Source organism: Barbus barbus (assembly GCF_936440315.1).
Source record: "Barbus barbus genome assembly, chromosome: 46".
NCBI lineage: Eukaryota > Metazoa > Chordata > Actinopteri > Cypriniformes > Cyprinidae > Barbus > Barbus barbus.
Window position 1 is genome coordinate 12,334,759 of NC_136724.1, and position 17,095 is coordinate 12,351,853.

General features: G+C 35.4%; 3 protein-coding genes across 3 annotated transcripts in view; 1 reads left to right on the top strand and 2 right to left on the bottom strand.

The window, feature by feature from the left end:
• Nucleotides 1-6,791, bottom strand: part of LOC306865248 (methionine synthase reductase-like) — a 23,501-nt gene extending 16,710 nt beyond the window's left edge. Inside the window, exons 1-9 of the mRNA XM_079409749.1 lie at nt 6,572-6,791; nt 5,823-5,967; nt 5,577-5,730; nt 5,387-5,504; nt 4,928-5,300; nt 4,126-4,239; nt 3,417-3,570; nt 3,171-3,259; nt 2,792-2,972 (exon numbers count right to left, since the gene is read on the bottom strand). Of these exons, the coding sequence (XP_079265875.1) occupies nt 2,792-2,972; nt 3,171-3,259; nt 3,417-3,570; nt 4,126-4,239; nt 4,928-5,300; nt 5,387-5,504; nt 5,577-5,730; nt 5,823-5,967; nt 6,572-6,639 (1,396 nt within the window). The 5' untranslated portion in view covers nt 6,640-6,791. The remainder of the gene's footprint in view (nt 1-2,791; nt 2,973-3,170; nt 3,260-3,416; nt 3,571-4,125; nt 4,240-4,927; nt 5,301-5,386; nt 5,505-5,576; nt 5,731-5,822; nt 5,968-6,571) is intronic.
• On the top strand, nt 6,619-12,450 carry LOC306865250 (T-complex protein 1 subunit epsilon). The gene is made up of 11 exons (XM_079409751.1): nt 6,619-7,242; nt 7,623-7,683; nt 7,762-7,926; nt 9,193-9,391; nt 9,497-9,689; nt 9,786-9,935; nt 10,461-10,580; nt 10,966-11,151; nt 11,271-11,408; nt 11,511-11,691; nt 12,201-12,450. Exons 1-11 carry the CDS (start codon nt 7,138-7,140, stop codon nt 12,326-12,328), a joined length of 1,626 nt encoding a protein of 541 aa, XP_079265877.1. The 5' UTR covers nt 6,619-7,137; the 3' UTR covers nt 12,329-12,450.
• LOC306865251 (carboxymethylenebutenolidase homolog) lies at nt 12,415-15,034 on the bottom strand. Its single transcript, XM_079409752.1, has 6 exons — nt 14,912-15,034; nt 13,780-13,991; nt 13,598-13,705; nt 13,380-13,522; nt 13,183-13,274; nt 12,415-12,808 (listed from the first exon to the last, which is right to left on the bottom strand). Exons 2-6 carry the CDS (start codon nt 13,989-13,991, stop codon nt 12,629-12,631), a joined length of 735 nt encoding a protein of 244 aa, XP_079265878.1. The 5' UTR covers nt 14,912-15,034; the 3' UTR covers nt 12,415-12,628.
• Nucleotides 15,035-17,095: the final 2,061 nt, after the last annotated feature.

A 17,095-nucleotide genomic window follows, 5' to 3' on the forward strand; every position in this document is an offset into this window, starting at 1 on the left:
TATACATACACGTTATCATCCAAAGTTTGGGGTCAGTAAGATTAAAAAAATAGTTTTGTTCAGCAAGGATGCGTTAAATTGATCAAAAGTAAAAATAAAGATATTTATGTTACAAAAACAAAAAATGTATTTCAAATAAAAGCTGTTCTTTTGAACTTCATAATTAAGCAACAAATCTTGAAAAAATAATTATGGTTTCAACAAAATATAAAGCAGCACAATTGTTTTCAACATTGATAAGAAATTGATAATAATAATAAAAAAAAGTGTTTCCGAAAAAATGTAATTGATAATGTTATCAATGAAATATATTACAGAGAAGGATGAACTGAAATTTCACCAACTTAAAAAAACTCTTTGGCTGAAAGTGCCAAAAAGAGAAAAAATATTTAGCATCCAACAACATATTCTTCAACATGCAGAAATAGGAGCATGCATGTGAAAAGATACAGGTTTAATTCCTTTTGATGTAAATGCAAATGATAATACTGACAGAAAAGGTACTGAATTACACACAAGACTCTGGAAGCACATTGCAGTCGAAACTCACACTCACTCTACATTAGAGTTTCCTAGTTGTGCCTTAAAGTCCCCAACCACAGAAGAAATCACGCTCTTGGTTATTGACACATTAATAAAGAGGGTTTTCCTATGCTTGTGTAAAGACCGGGAGGATATTTCATGCAAAAATCATTTCTCAAAAGACAGAGAAGCTTCTGGCAACTTTCCTTTCATTTATGTTTTCTACTTTTGTAGTGACTCAAGCTGAAGGAAGAACATACTATAATCACTAAGAATAATATTAAAATATTATAAAATGTATCCTGTTCAAATTTGCCAAAAAAAAGGCTTGTATAAATGACTTTTGGATTTTATTTTCACCCAATAATTTTCATTTCAGTGCATCACCAAGTAAGCACCTAATATCATTTTATGGCTTCCAGTGAAATTGAAGATGTTGTTTACACTTAACATAATGTTCCATGTTAAAAACACAGAGGTAGTTGTTTCTCAGCTCAAATAAAGTGTTTAAAATTCCCCTTCATCAGTCAGCAAATGACATATCATTTTCTCCAATTCGCTGAAATGATGAATCAATTTGAAATGATCATTTCAAGCTCACCATATGCGGATGCTGAAGGTCCTCAATATTAACAATTAATTACAATCAAACATTCAATATAGCGAGCAGCTGTTGCAATTACAGTCTCTCATGAGTGCAAACAAATGCATCAAAAAGGCACATGGTGTTTTGGTGGAAAAACACTGCTCTTTAATGTCGGGGAAGTCTAAAAGTCAGGAGAAACACTAACTGATGACAATGAACTTACTGCCAGAACACACCAGTGCAGAGTGATAAAATGAATGCTGAACCAGCATCTCTGTCGATTTGTGCCACGGAGAATCACCGTGTTAATCCTTAATTTGCCAAAGTCGCAGTAATATTCACACAGATTAATACTACATGTACATGCATCCAATGCAACAATCCACCGGCCACATCCAAATAAATCAGTGAGGGTCACTGCATTATGACTACCTTGCAGTTCTCTAAAGCATGGTGTGCATTAATAATTTCAGCAATACCAGCTGTTCCTCAAAATCAAGGTGACAGCATATTTATCACCTTGATGGATAATTTTATTGCATTTCACAGCAGAGGCTTACTGTACGACATGAAATCTCCAAAACAACATATCCACCAAATATTGCCTGAAGGATTAAATAAGGTTTATTATTACAAAATATCAACTTGATGTTGTCAAGGTTAATTACATTGCACAGTAATGTCTTATCCAATATGCAAAACTAATACTACCACTGAAAAGTTTGGGTCACAGTTTTTCTTTTATTCAGAAAAAATGCATTAAATTTGGCATTTATAACATCTGTAATGTTACAAAATATTTTAGTTTCAAATAAAGGCTGTTCTTTTGAAGAGTCTACACAAAAATATTATGCAACAACCGTTTTCAGCGCTGATAATAGTATGAAATTTCTCTTGAGCACCAAATCAGTATGATTTCTGAAGGATCATGTGACACTGGAGACTGGAGTAATGGCTGCTGAAAATTCAGCTTTGCCATCATAGGAATAAATTACATTTAAAATATATATTAATATAGAAAGCAAGCCTTGGTGAGCATAAGAGACTTCTTTCAAAAACATTTAAAAATGTTACCGACCTCAAACTTTTAGAGTACATTATGTGGGGTTCACATTTTCTGTGCATATTTGATATGGTTTGAGAAAGAATCTGTGTTTTTTTGTGCGAGCAAAATCAGTAAAGAGCACTGCTGCAGAAAACGGTCCCAACCTTGTGTCTTTATATACAAGTTTTCAATATAAAGTGTCATTCACTCAAATAATCACACATTGTTTTTCCCCTTAAAAAGAGACTGATGGCATTTAATACAATTAATTATGAAATATAATCATGATTAACTATCTTAATCAACTGACAGCCATAATTTTAAGGTTATTTTTGCTGAATTCATCATCATTCTCCTTGTGTCCCCTGACATGCTTTGATGAGTCTCAAATTTTCAAAACAGCTATTGCTGAGTTTAAAATGTATTTTTTCAGAGGCTATATTTGCAGTTGCCTTTAAAAGGAGAAAAAGCGAAGCTGGGGCTCTGATCTAATGTTGTTTTACTGCCATCTAGTGGTACAAGCACTGCAAACGCTTTCAAAAATCAAGCACATTTACCATGCAAACTCCATATGCTGATATGAAATGAAAAAATATCCACATTCCAGTAATTTCCAATCAGATCATGTGTTTACTGACCAAACAGAAGGCTGAGTGGAGGTAGGCAGGATGGGAAGGCCCGAAGCAGATCCAGCAAACATACATTGGCGTCCCTGACAAAGCTGTTGTAGTCTGCGGAGCCTTCTTTGCTACACAGCTCCAGAAGCCTTCTTTTCTCTGAACTGTTCAGAGTGAAGTCCGCCAATGCTCGCACAAACGCCTGAAAGCACAAGAGGACAGTGTACAGGGTCTGTCCAGGAACTTCAAACTACAGCCCTGTGAAAGCTAAATAAAACACCCCACCGGTACATCAAAAGCACTGTTGCATATTCAGTAAGCGCTAGTGCGAAATCAAAGGTTCAGAACTTCAACAGCACAGCAACTATCACACTAAACAAGGTTAATAACACAAAATTACTTTTTTTGGAGTGCTCCTTATCTCCAAACACCAGGTGAGAATAAACTGCAAAGAGCCATTCTGTGGGATGTGAAGTGGAACTTTTGCTGCTGTAAAAGAAAAAAAAAAAGGCTATGTATTTATTCAACATTTCTGGTTTTTCAATCTGAATCTTGTTCTCTGACTGCATTATATTATCTGTTTTCTGGCACAGTTCGAGGAGAATGTTCCTGGTGTCACTGATTATGACAACAACGGCTGAAATACCTTTCTTACTGCTGTTTTTAAGCAAGTTGACCTGAACAGCACAATTCTTTTGCGTTTGCACATCCAGTCTGAGCAGCAACTCCTCAACTTCACTGGCTCTGTTTGGACAGAGAATATCAAAGGCGTCTCCAGGCTGATAAGCAATGTTCTGCTCCTAGAGAGACAACATTTATTATAACTCCTACACAAAGAACACAACATAGATTTTTGTTGTTGTTGTTGGAAGAATACATAAACATGTCTATTTGACTGATGCCAAACCAAATTCTAAAGTAAACTTTTGGGTATTATTAGAATTTCGTTTGGGATCAGGCAAATAGACATGTTTGTGTATTCCTCCGAACAAATGTTTAAAATACACAAATTTATTTGTTCATCCATTTTTACATTTAGATTACATTTAATTTGGCGTTTAGATAAAATATGAATCTATCAAAAAAACACTTTACAGTAATTTAATAATCATGTTAAATGTAATTTTAGCTGAATTAATATACATTTTTCATTTTACATTATAATATCTTCAAAATCAAGTTTTTATTTTTATTTAGATAATAAATCATGAAATTTGAATATCAGCCATTCATGCTGATTCATTTTAAATAAAAAATGATTAATTTATTATTCAAATAATTACTGGTTAATTTGGATCAGCCTGAATTTTAATTCTGCTGCATCAGTACTTAAAACTGAATAAATATGGACTTACCGAAATATCAAGCTCCAGTAAGATGGCAGTTTTCACTGCATTATCTTGAGTTAATTGAACTGCTTTTGAAATGGACACCTCATGATAACCGTCTTTATCAGATGGGACGGTCTCCTATGAAAGGAGTATGTTAATTAGCAGGATTATAGACATAATAGAGAAAATTAATAAAATTATATTTATCCCACATTATCTGGGGATAACTGGTTCTCAAACCTTTTGACTCAAATGCCCCCCATTGTCCAACACAATTATTCAAAGGCCTCTCATATTTTGCTGTGAATTTGAAAACACTGCTTATTTTCAAAATTGATTAACAGAAACCGAAGTGTTGATAATTAAACTTAATCAACCATGATTTGTTTTGTGATTCTACAAGATCTAAGATTATGTATGTTCTTCAATAACAAAACAAGTTACTTAAGGGGGAAAATAAAATCTTGATTTTTTTTTTTTTTGGCATTTTAATTTTTATATAAATAATAAATTATATAAATAATATAAATTTTAATTTTTATATAATTAAATAGCCATCCCTTGGAAGTTTGCTGAGGCCCCCAGCAGGCCCATGCCCTTAGTTGAGAACCACTGATTTACACAAAAAGCAATTATTGAAAGAATCTTATTCATAATATGCATAAATGTTCCTAAATCCATGCTTACATAAATCTTTGCAATACATTTCCGCAAAAGGTTTTACACAGTAATTCTGTCTAGCTCGTGTTTCATGAATAAGGCCCATGGAATTTAAGAATGATCTCTATACTCTATAAATGTTGATTTTTTTCCAGCAAGATCATACCCCTTCAGTTGACACCTGCTCCAAAACAACCTCCAGATATGAAGCAGGAAGTGCAGGAACATTAAGAGCAGACTCTGACAATGGTGGTACCGATTGCTTCAGAGATGCAACCAAAGCGGTAGAAAGAGTCTCTGCATCACTGCTGTCAGATGTAATCGCTTTTCCTTTTTGTGAGTCACTCAGCTTTAAAAGATGAAGATCAACTTCTAGATCTGACTTATTTTTTTCTTGGTAGGATGCATTTTTATGATCATTTTCCTGTGTACAGTAACTAAGGTCAGCGCCCTGTTGATTTGAAGTAGCCATGCTGGAGAATGTTTTTTTCAGAGCGTCCCAGAGTCCCTCAATCCAAGGATCCACCACTACTTCAAGTCTGAAAAGAAAAGAGCCCTAGAGTTTGACAAGGCAATATATCAAAGAATATGCCTTTTTTTATAGTTACTTAACATTCATGCTTACCCAGTGCCGTCATCTGCATGCCCAGTGGCATAGAAATGTTTAGCACCGAGCTGCTGCAGACGGCTGTCAATGGTCTTGCCCCCGTTGCAGAAATTTGCATAGTTTGTGTCTCCCAAACCTGCATATATAACAGCATGAAAACGTGCTCATGGGTGGAGCTCACGCTTACATAACAGAATGATCATCTGACCTAACAGTGCATAACGCAGATGGGAGAAGTGGTCGTGTAGCAGAGATTTGTCCTTGATCTTTCTCACAAACTTCTGAGCGGTGTCTGGAGGGTCACCATCACCGGTCGTGGAAACCACAAAAACAACTGGCCGGATTTCACTATCCAAGTTGTACTGGGAATACATGGGAAAGTTGCATCAGTCAGTTCTAATAAATGACTGTCAAAGATATGATATCCATGAAAAGTAATAGGCAAGAAACATACCTTGTGCTGGTTGCTCAAACAGCTGATGTCAGCTGTAAACCCATGTTCAGCTGCTTGTTGGCAGATCTCTTCGGCTATAGACTGAGCCTGACCGCGCTGAGATCCATAGAATATCAAGAAGCGAGCTGCAACTTCACACGGCATACTATAAAACCAGGATAAAGGCGGTTAAAAATGTTGAAAATCATTTCTGCATGTTGTGAAAAGCAATAAAAATATTCAATTTTTACATTAAAACAAAAATATGTATTATAGAAATTATAAATATGATTTAATAAACAATGAATTAAAAATGACATAAAATCATAAATTAATCAGTCTAGAATGGTTCAAAGCTAGTTTCCAACATGAGTGATGTAATATTAACTTACATAAGCATTTATATTTAATTTACATATCTCTCTCTTTTAATTTTAAAGTTAATTAATAAGTTACTTATTTAAAAATGAGATTGTTAACCAAGTATAATATGTGATATGACTTATATGGTGTTTACATGTTTGTGGGGCAAAAAGCATCATCTTCCATGTACAAACTGGAATTGAACAGCTCTGGTCATGTGACTGTTACATCAGACATGTAAAAATATCAAAGAAATCAAAACAGTACATACTTTCATTTATAGTTGACAGTTTTGTGTTTAATACACCAAGCATTGTTTTTAGACCCTCCGAAGTTTAAAATAGATTTTGGTCACAAATTTAAATTGTGAGCGGTGAGATTAAATTGATTAAGTTGATAAAAGTTACCTTGATTTTGGGAATAATAACTGCAACCTCGTCTCGGGCCGAGTAACATACTGAAATCCACATGGCATTTGCTCTCATGAACTGGAGGAACAGGATACCACGTGACGTTACTCTGGACTCACACATGGCCTTGCAGAAATAAACAATTAGTAAATTGTAACATATACTAGTCAAGGACAAATCTTAGTATGTTTAGTCAATCTGTATGGAATATAAATCTGTGGCTAGACTCGTGTTATGTGTTATCGCGAGAGTGGAATAAACCATTTTTATGTTTCAGTTTTAAAGTTTGGGAGAAAGAGATAGCTTTCTTTCTTTTTTAGTCCTAAACAATTTTCTGAAGTGTTTTAAATTATTCTTTAATCATCCACTCAACGTTCATCAGATTTGTCCGAAAATGCCGTGGATGTTATAACGCACCCTACTTGGTTTGCTCCGTCCCGCCCCGAGATTCTTCCACAACCAGCCGGCAGATCCGCGCGGCGAGGTGCACAGCTACTCCATCAAACTCTCTAATATAAAATCATTTTACACAGCTGTGCATTTCTTTGGGGTGGATATTAAAAATGTCCGCACTCGGGACCCTCGCCTTCGATGAATATGGAAGGCCTTTCCTCATCATAAAGGACCAGGACAAGAAATCTCGCTTGACTGGCCTGGAAGCGCTGAAGGTACAAAAGCTAACGGGCTAACTTACTCTCTGAGCGTTTGACTGTGCATTAAATCATATTTGTAATCCAGAACGGCACAATCGGTTTCATGATTTAGATACGTATTTATTACAATATGCTTTTGTAGTCTGACACAGAAAGAATCTTCATTTAATTGTCTAACGTGAGCAATAATGCTCCTCATGTCAACCAGCGGATGGTCCATGTGCTTCCTCTAGCGGTGTTGAGTCATGATGCGCAGTTAAAGGAGACATGAAAAATATTTTTTTATATACATAAGACAGCTGCAACTATACTCTGACTTTATTTTTCTGCTTATTAACGTCTTGTAAAGTTTGTTTGTGACACGCATATTTTAATGTTAAACCTGCACATTTCAGTCTCACATCATGGCAGCAAAAGCAGTTGCAAACACCCTGAAAACATCACTTGGGCCAAATGGTAAGTTCTCAGTTCTGCATGTAGCCTTGCTAGTCCGTTCCTTGCTGTTTTCTTAATGCAACGGATTGTTGTTAACAGGACTTGACAAGATGATGGTGGATAAGGATGGTGAGGTAACTGTGACCAATGATGGTGCGACTATCCTCAGCATGATGGATGTGGACCATCAGATTGCCAAGCTCATGGTAGAACTCTCCAAGTCTCAAGATGATGAAATTGGAGATGGAACTACTGGTGTTGTTGGTGAGTTCACTTCGCCTTAACGCCTCCCTCCTCTTCTTATTAAACATATAAACAGCTGGCTACACATAGTATTTGGCTTTTTAAATCCATGAACCTCTACATATTTCCCCATGCATGTTTGTTTATTAAGTATTCTGATTTGTATAATAATGTGTACATGTATCAGTAGTTTGTATCAGGGACCGGCCAAAATGACAGCAATATATATAAATTATAATGTTTCATGCGCACTAAATCAGCATATTAGAATGATTTTTATACTGAAAATCCAGCTATGGTATAAGAAATAAATGTATTTAAACGAAAACATTTATTTCAAATTGTAATAATATTTCACAACATTACTGTTTTTTTCTGTATTTTGGATCAAATAAATGCAACCTTAGTGACAACGAGCAGTCTTTCAAAAGCATTAAAAAATATCTGACCTGGAAACTTTTAACTGTAGTGAATTATTATTATTTGTTTTGATAAGATATTTTAAATGTTACATTTAAATATGTAGATTCCATGTTTGCTTGGTTGTAAACTATAGTAGATGACTTTTATTTATATATATATATATATATATATATATATTTATTTTATATATTTATTTATTAGGGCTGGGTAAAAAATATCGATTCTCCGATTTTAATCGATCTTCAGTTTAACGCAACGATAAACGATTCTTAATGCGCGTGCTTCACGTAAGAGGATATGAATATTCACCTCTCGTCCTGAAGGTGTCACCATCTTTCGAATTGCTCCACTAAAAAAAACAACTGTGTGCACCCTATTATTAATGTAGATGTGTATTTCAGTAATAAACTTAAGTAGGAGAGTTTCAGTTACCAGCATTTATATCAAAATATGGATCCCATGTCTGCAAAACTAACATTTTAAATGAAATATTGATAGCTAATCGATATCGAATCGAAACCATAAAAATAAGAATCGAATCGCAGAATTGGTCACAATACCCAGCCCTAATGTATGTGTATATATATATATATATATATATATATATGTATGTGTGTGTGTATGTGTTAAAGTGCCTCAAATGTACTATATGTGACCCTGGACCACAAAACCAGTCATAAGGGTCAATTTTTGTCAATTATTCAGATTTATACATCTGAAAGCTGAATAAATAAGCTCTAGTTTGTTAATATAGCTATAGTTTTAATAAATAGTAGTATGCTTGTTTGTTTTTTTTAAGAAAAGTACGTTTTCTGCTTACCCAATGTAGCTTTTGTGGTCTAATGTGTTTGCTTATCCCTGTAGTTTTGGCAGGAGCTCTTCTAGAGCAGGCCGAGCAGCTGTTGGACAGAGGCATTCACCCCATCAGAATCACCGATGGTTATGACCTGGCCGCAAAGATCGCCATTGAGCAGCTTGACAAAATTGGTGATAGTTTCCCAGTGGATCCCAACAACACCGAGCCTCTTATTCAGACAGCCATGACCACGCTAGGATCCAAAGTGTAAGTGTCTGTATTAGAATCTGTATTGTCTGTTTTTTTTTTTAATTGACAGCTAATGAGAATATTCTAAAAAAAAAAAAAAAATCTTTTTTTTTTGGTTTGTAGAATCAACCGGTGCCACAGACAGATGGCAGAGATCGCTGTCAATGCCATCCTGACAGTGGCCGACATGGAGAGGAAGGATGTCGACTTTGAGCTTATCAAAGTTGAAGGAAAAGTCGGTGGTAAACTAGAGGATACTCAACTCATCAAAGGTGTCATTCTGGACAAAGAGTTCAGTCACCCTCAGATGCCCAAGGTTTGTGTTTACTATTAATATTCATTTCTGGTTGCATATGCGTGGTATGATTATTATCATATGTAAAGTCTGTTAATAAACATGTTGTACATGCAGGTACTGAAAGACACAAAAATCGCCATCCTCACCTGCCCATTTGAGCCCCCCAAGCCCAAAACCAAGCATAAGCTTGACGTGACCTCAGTTGAGGACTACAAAGCTCTGCAGAAGTACGAGAAGGAGAAGTTTCAGGAAATGATTCGACAGGTCTGTATATTGTATGCTTCTGTTTGCATGCTTTCATTTTAGTTAGGTATTGTTTTAATTTTATTTAATGTGCATTATTTAACATTGTGTATCAAGGTGTAGTATGTATTTATGATTTGAATATTTTTAAGTTATAAAATAGGAAGGAACATATAAAACGGGAAGCTTTAATAGAAGTTAGTTTTTATTTTTCATTAACATGTTAATGCTTTAAAGACATCTAATATTTTTTTATGTGCAATTCAAGATCTTTTAACTTTTAGTACATCATTGTTAAAATAACAAACAATATTTTTTCCCTCAAAATAGACTTATTAGCAATAATGACATTTTCTCATTTTGCATGACAGCCCCCTTCAGTACAGAGTTATTTAGAGCTACATTTTGAATATTGTGGAATAATCCAAATTAAATTGCATTCATTTGTTTCTTGAGTTTGATTTTTATCATCAATATTTACCATTGATCATATAAATGAATGTAATTCTTTTTGTATTTTTACCTGTTAAAACGCTGCTTCTAAAGATCAAGGAGAATGGGGCTAATCTTGCCATTTGCCAGTGGGGATTTGATGATGAAGCCAATCACTTACTTCTGCAGAATGAGCTTCCTGCGGTGCGCTGGGTCGGTGGACCTGAGATTGAGGTTTGTGGAAACTATACTGCAAAACACTACTGATCAAAAGTTTTGGGTCAGTCTGAATTTTCAGCATCATTACTCCAGTCTTCATCGTCTCCTAATTCTTCAGAAATCATTCTAGGATGCACATTTGGTGCTCAAGAAACATTTCTGATCAATGTTGAAATCAGTTGTGCTGCATTTTGTTGAAAATGGTACTTTTTTTCTGAATTCCTTGATGAAATGTAAATCTCTTGTAACTATAAATGTCTTTGTAACATTCGATCAATTTATTGCAAAAAAAAGTACCGACTCCAGACTTTTTTTTTGTAATGTTGTGTATTAGCACAGACGGGTTACTAAAGTCTGTTAGAAGTATGAACAAACTGAGATTTTATGTAAACATTTCCAGCTCATCGCCATTGCTACTGGAGGACGTATTGTACCCCGATTCTGCGAGCTGACCCCAGAGAAGTTGGGCAGTGCTGGACTAGTGAAGGAAATCTGCTTTGGGACCACTAAAGACAAAATGCTGGTTATTGAGGAATGCAAGAACTCCAGAGCTGTGACAATCTTCATCCGTGGCGGGAACAAAATGGTAAAGAGTTTTAAGAGCTAAATTGAGATGTTTTTCCCCTTCAAGATATTAAATCTGTTTTTGTATCGCTATTACAATGTTTTTGTCATCTCCTTTGCCTATTCATCTGAATCATTTAGATTATTGAAGAGGCTAAGAGAGCTCTCCACGATGCTCTGTGCGTCATTCGTAACCTCGTGAGGGATAACCGCGTTGTGTACGGTGGCGGTGCATCTGAGATCTCCTGTGCTCTTGCAGTCAGTCAGGCAGCTGATAAGGTATACTATTTTTAGAGTCATCTGTACTCCACACGCTCTCTATCCTGAGGTGCAAGAGGTTTTTGTTAAGTCTGTGTTTAAAATGCTCTGCTTCTTTTCCAGTGCCCCTCCCTGGAACAGTATGCCATGAGAGCGTTCGCTGATGCTCTGGAGGTCATTCCTATGGCACTGGCCGAGAACAGTGGTTTGAACCCCATTCAAACGATGACTGAGGTCAGAGCCCAACAAGTCAAGGAAAACAACCCTGCACTTGGAATTGACTGCCTAAATTTATCAACAAATGGTATGGAATTCTTTATTTTACTTTAGTGATATGAAATTGTAAACAGATGTATGAATTTAAGAAAAACAGCAAGTTAAGTAATATATTTTTAGTACTTGTGGAAAGTGGGGGGGAAGAAGCTATTTAAGAAAAAAAAAAGTTTTATAGACACTACAGTTCAAACAGTTTTCTATTTGAAATATATTTTCAAATGTTATTTATTTCTGTGATGACAGCTAAATTTTCAGCAGCCATTATTCCAGTCTTCAGTGTCACATGAGCATTCAGAAATCATTCGAATATGCTGATTTGTTGCTCAAGGAACATGTATTCGCATTATAAATGTTTAAACAATTGTGCTGCTTACTATTTTTTGTGGAAACGATCATACATTTTCTTTACAAGATTTTTTTGATGAATAAAGTTAACCGTATCTATTTTTGTGCCAATGTAAAATTCTTCAGTGTCACTGATCAATTTAATCAGTCCTTGTTGATAATTGGCATTAAATTAGACTTTAATCTTTGCAGACATGAAGCAACAGCATGTGATTGAGACCCTCATTGGAAAGAAACAGCAGATTTCTCTGGCCACTCAAGTAGTCAAGATGATTCTGAAGATTGATGACATCAGGGGCCCCGGCGAGCCTGAAGACTGAGCGTCGTGGTGAAGCGAACGGTCTCAAGCACTTCTAAAGGAATGTCGAACCTTCGTACTGTTATTTATCATTTAATACAGTTCAATGTAGTACTGAAGTGTTTATTAAACTTTTGTTTTCAGATTTGTTTCTGTTGGTTGTCACTTTCTTAATGTTTGAATCTCAAGTAGAGTTCATCATTCAAAAATACATACACAGTGTATTAGAAGTTAATGTCAACACAATGATTGATTTGTATCATTAGACTTTGCCATTACAGAATGTTTAACCTTCACCTCAGTTATTTTAACCCATTGCAGTTTATATGTACTTATTCAACCAGTTGAGCATATCTGTCCTGGCCTCCTCTATATAAGCTTTATCATCTGGATTAATGTCTTCTCTCTTGCGATGGACAAACCCATGTGTCTGATTTGGGAAGATTTTCACTTGGAAGTCAGCGGTGCACTTTTCCTTCAGTCTGGTCTCTAGTGTAGTCACCTTGATTTAAAAGAAAACGATAAACATTAACTGGTTTATCTGTGCAAAGTTTATGGCCCTGCTACGGGTTTATTCATGAATACAGAGCATTCAGAATACATTTACCCCCATTTATTATCCTTTAGAACTGATATTCAAATAAAAATATATTCGATTGAATGCTACATTGTATTTGTAATAGGATACTACAAATACATTTCAAAGAAAACTATGATCTGATTATATTTAAATTGAGCTGTTTGGTCTGAAACTAAAGCATTTGATGGGTGTAAATTAAATAAAGTTTAACATAACCCTTACCATGGTATTAATAAATGGGATCTGGAAAGAGCTCTGATGGAATATATGTATATGGTGCTTTGACCTCAGCTTACCTGATCAAGTGGAATGACTGCATCGTTTTCCGCAAAGATAAAGAGGGTTGGACTCTTGAGATCAAACCTGTCTTCACGCTCTCTAACGATACCTGGGTAAAAGGAGTTTACATTTACAATTTCTTGGATTGCAGAAGCATCTTGCCACATATTTCCTGTGTCTTTGACTCTTCAAGAAGACGCAACAAATGGATTACCATAGACAGCGACAGCAGCTTTGATTTCCTGATACTGAAGAGCAATGTAGTGTGTTGCAACACCACCCCAGCAGAAGCCCACCACACCTATACGCTTCACACCGCACTGCTCCTTCAGGTACTTCAATACAACATCCACTTCCCTGGTTAAACGACAAGATTGTTTAGTCTTTCCATGGGTGTATCAGATAAGAAAATGTAGTTAATTGAACTTGTACTTTTTGATGTCTGTAGGCTTTTTGTCCTCAAGCCACTGCTGAAATGTTGACCAGTCGTGAGATGGGCTCCACGGCTCTTTTCCGACAAAGAAATCTGGACATATAGCACTGCAAAAGAATCAAGTAAGAACAGGGATATCTGCAACCGTTTTCAGATTTAAAAAAAATATATAATTACATACATGTATCCACTGGCTGAGAGCATGTCAGCCATGTATCTGGTGTTTGGAAGCTGCCAGCCATAAATGTCTTGAATTACAATAATGGCCTTCTCTGATGCTGGAGGCTTCACCACATAAGCTTTAATGTGCTGGATTTGAACTTCCTCTCCAAGACCTCCATATTCAATCTTGTCCCCGATATCACATGGACAGGGCTTTGCTTCATTTGCCATCTGTTCACAAAAGGAAAACAGAGTGAACTCATTTTATTATTTAATCCCAAATTTCCCAACTTGATTCCATGAAACAAAAATCGCGTGCCTTTTCTTTAAAAAAAATAAATAAATAAGAGTTTGTGAAAGTATGTGGGATATTCCTTGTCACAAAGGTTTAATATATAGTTACAAACAATTAAGTAACATACTTTAAAATCTGAAAGGCGATTGTGTAAATAAATTATAATTATTTTCATGTTTTACTTAATGCAATTATTATTATTTTAATCTAGCTACTATAATGTGATTCAGTAAGGCTATTCAAAACATGTGTGATCACAGACATGTTTATTTGTGCTGTGATCATATTTTTATGAGACGGAATGATCTCCTAGATAGCCTAATACATTAATAATATGTGTATTAAATATAGCACGCTGTTTTTAGTTATAAAATAAAACACAGTAAGCACACAATGTTATATTTAGGTTGTTATATATTTTTTTAAAAATTCATGTAACGTTCCACAAATGTTACAAAACAGAGAACGTTCCTTGAATATTATTACATTGTTCCCAAAAAATAACTGAAGCATGTAACCTCCTGCTGGGTGAACATGAAATCAAAACAGTCTGCACTTACATTTATAGTCGACAACTCCCTGTAAAATAGCCTACACTAATAACTCTTTTTAAACTCTGCATGTACAATTTCGGCCGCAAATGGGATTAAATAGGCTAAAATTTTGCTCTGGCACTTGAATGCTCCACATTCTTCAGTCTATCAAAAGAAATAAGTAAGGAGAATGAATCACGTGATTGAGTGTTCAAAGCAAAAGCATTCGCGACAAATATCGGGTAGAAGTAGCGCGTAATGCTGCTCCTGACAATAACGCATTCTGCATTGCTTTGTACTCTGCATTACGGAAATGCACTTACCACACCGCTGAACGAAAAGGGAAAAGGCTGAAATCTGATTCCTTATGTCGCTGAACACAGACTGCAGATTTCAATGTTCAGTGCTTTTAGCAACGCCCACCATGAAATTGTCGTATAACCCGCTCGATGCCATTCATCATGAGTTAGCACCAAGGGCGTAGTTTTGGTTTGAACATTGGGGGGGTTGAAGTGGACCCCAGGTCATGCTCCCTCTTAAGGTTTATTTATTTGTTTGTTTGCTTAAATGTTTATTTTTGTAAAATGGTCTTTTGTGCTATCCACCTCACATGCAAAGTTGGTTGATTGCATAACTGCAATAAAGTAAAAGGCTAGTTAACAAATACTTGTTTACAGGATATTGTTTATTTTATATTATTTAGGCTATAGTTTGACAGAATGTTCTAATTCAACACGCCATGGGAAGTCAATCTAACTTAACGTTTTCTTTTATTGATATTGTTTATTTCTTACTCCTAACATTAACAGTTCATCAGGCTCTTAATGATTTAATCTGTGCCATCATTGGAATATGTGAAGATTATTACCAGGCCAATAATGACTTTTATATTAATCTATATTGCATTTGTTATGAGAAACAACAGCCTTTAGAAACAATAGCTACAACATGCCACAGTTGTAATATAAATCTATAGGGAAAATCTATTCCCTTAACAGATTACCTATTATAAATTCTACAAATTTACAATAAATAAGCCTACAGTAAAACGTGATAAATTATAGTAAAGGTGGTCATCATGAGTAGTTTAAAAATATTTTAATATTATGTTAGTGCTGGTGCAAGATTATGTGTTCTCCTCTTTTCATCAGTCTTTTTAGTTTGTGCTTTTTTTTAGATAATGTTCGACTTTCTCCATAGCATTTTAAAGTGGCAGTTTCTCAATAGAATTCAATTAGATCGCATATTTTACCATCAGATTCACGATAGGAATGGCTCGTGCAAATCTTCTCACACTTCTCGAGCGCGCTGGTGCACGCGCACAGAGTATAGTGATTCGCGCGCCGCTCGTGCACAATTAAAAGAACTGCGCTTCAGTCATGTTGTGCTGATAAGCGCTCTGTTCGGTTCGTAAGTGAGGTTAGTGCCGAAGGCGCAATTCAAACAATTAATAAATAGCCTGATTCTAAGTTTCCATTAACCGTGGTATAAATATTGGGGGGGTTGAACTTGCAATTTTTGGTTATTGGGGGGGTTACCCCCCCCCCCCCCCACACACACACACACACACACACAAACTACGCCCCTGGTTAGCACAATTATTTTAGTTGAAAGTATGGATTTATAGTGATGTGCAGATTTGATTTATTGTGTTATATATTTGTAATAGTTATTGCGTAATGCGTATCCTGCATTGAGGCATGCCTACTTTCAGTCCAATTAGAAATCTAAACGTTCTCTGCTATAATAATATTTTTAAGTGAAAATGTTCTAATTAAATAAAAGAATACATATAGTGTTTGCAGTTGTTTTATGACTATGTATAAGGAACTTGTTTTTTAGATGCTGTGAATGCTTTTCCTACGTTTTACGAAGTTAATGACTTTTAATTACTATTTCAATGGTCCTGTTGTTTGACTAATTAATTTCTAAAAGTCAAATATTTAATGTATTGCGTCGGCTGCATGCATAATAAACCTCGAAATAAAAGTATCTGTTGACGGTGTGCCACCAGAGGGCGTGCTGGAACTGTTTTTGATTTCAGGGGTTTTTTCTGTCATACAAACTAAAACTGCTGTTGTTGAGAGAAACAAGTCAACATACTAATTACATTTTCTGACAAGGGTCAGCTATTTAACAAGGGTAGACAATTTTATAATAATTTGATTATAGTGTTATTGCAGTATGTAAAGTTACTGAAGATTATGTTGCTCAAAATAATGGTAAAATGTTTTGTTTGACTCATTGCATTATGCAGGTAACGTTAAGTATGGTACATAGATTTGGGTGATCGCTTTTTTGTAGCGATATTATGTATGTTCCTAAACCAAACCTTGGGAGATATTTCATTGGAGAAAAAAGAATAATTGATTATCTTTAATGTTAGTGCAGTGTAACAGTAAAGGGATTATAATGGAATGCATTCAAAAGGCACCGCTGGGATTCGGACCCAGGATCTCCTGTTTACTAGACAGGCGCTTTAACCAACTAACACTATATCGCTAAAC

Bases quoted from the DNA above. Each gene is read 5' to 3' on its own strand.
- LOC306865251 (XM_079409752.1), bottom strand. From the start codon at position 13,991: ATGGCAAATGAAGCAAAGCCCTGTCCATGTGATATCGGGGACAAGATT. The intron at 13,523-13,597 runs GTACAAGTTCAA...TCGTTTAACCAG, and splicing joins AAGCCTACAGACATCAAAAA to GGAAGTGGATGTTGTATTGA. The intron at 12,809-13,182 runs GTAAGCTGAGGT...TTTTAAATCAAG, and splicing joins CAGTCATTCCACTTGATCAG to GTGACTACACTAGAGACCAG.
- LOC306865250 (XM_079409751.1), top strand. From the start codon at position 7,138: ATGTCCGCACTCGGGACCCTCGCCTTCGATGAATATGGAAGGCCTTTC. The intron at 9,936-10,460 runs GTCTGTATATTG...CTGCTTCTAAAG, and splicing joins TTCAGGAAATGATTCGACAG to ATCAAGGAGAATGGGGCTAA. The intron at 10,581-10,965 runs GTTTGTGGAAAC...AAACATTTCCAG, and splicing joins TCGGTGGACCTGAGATTGAG to CTCATCGCCATTGCTACTGG.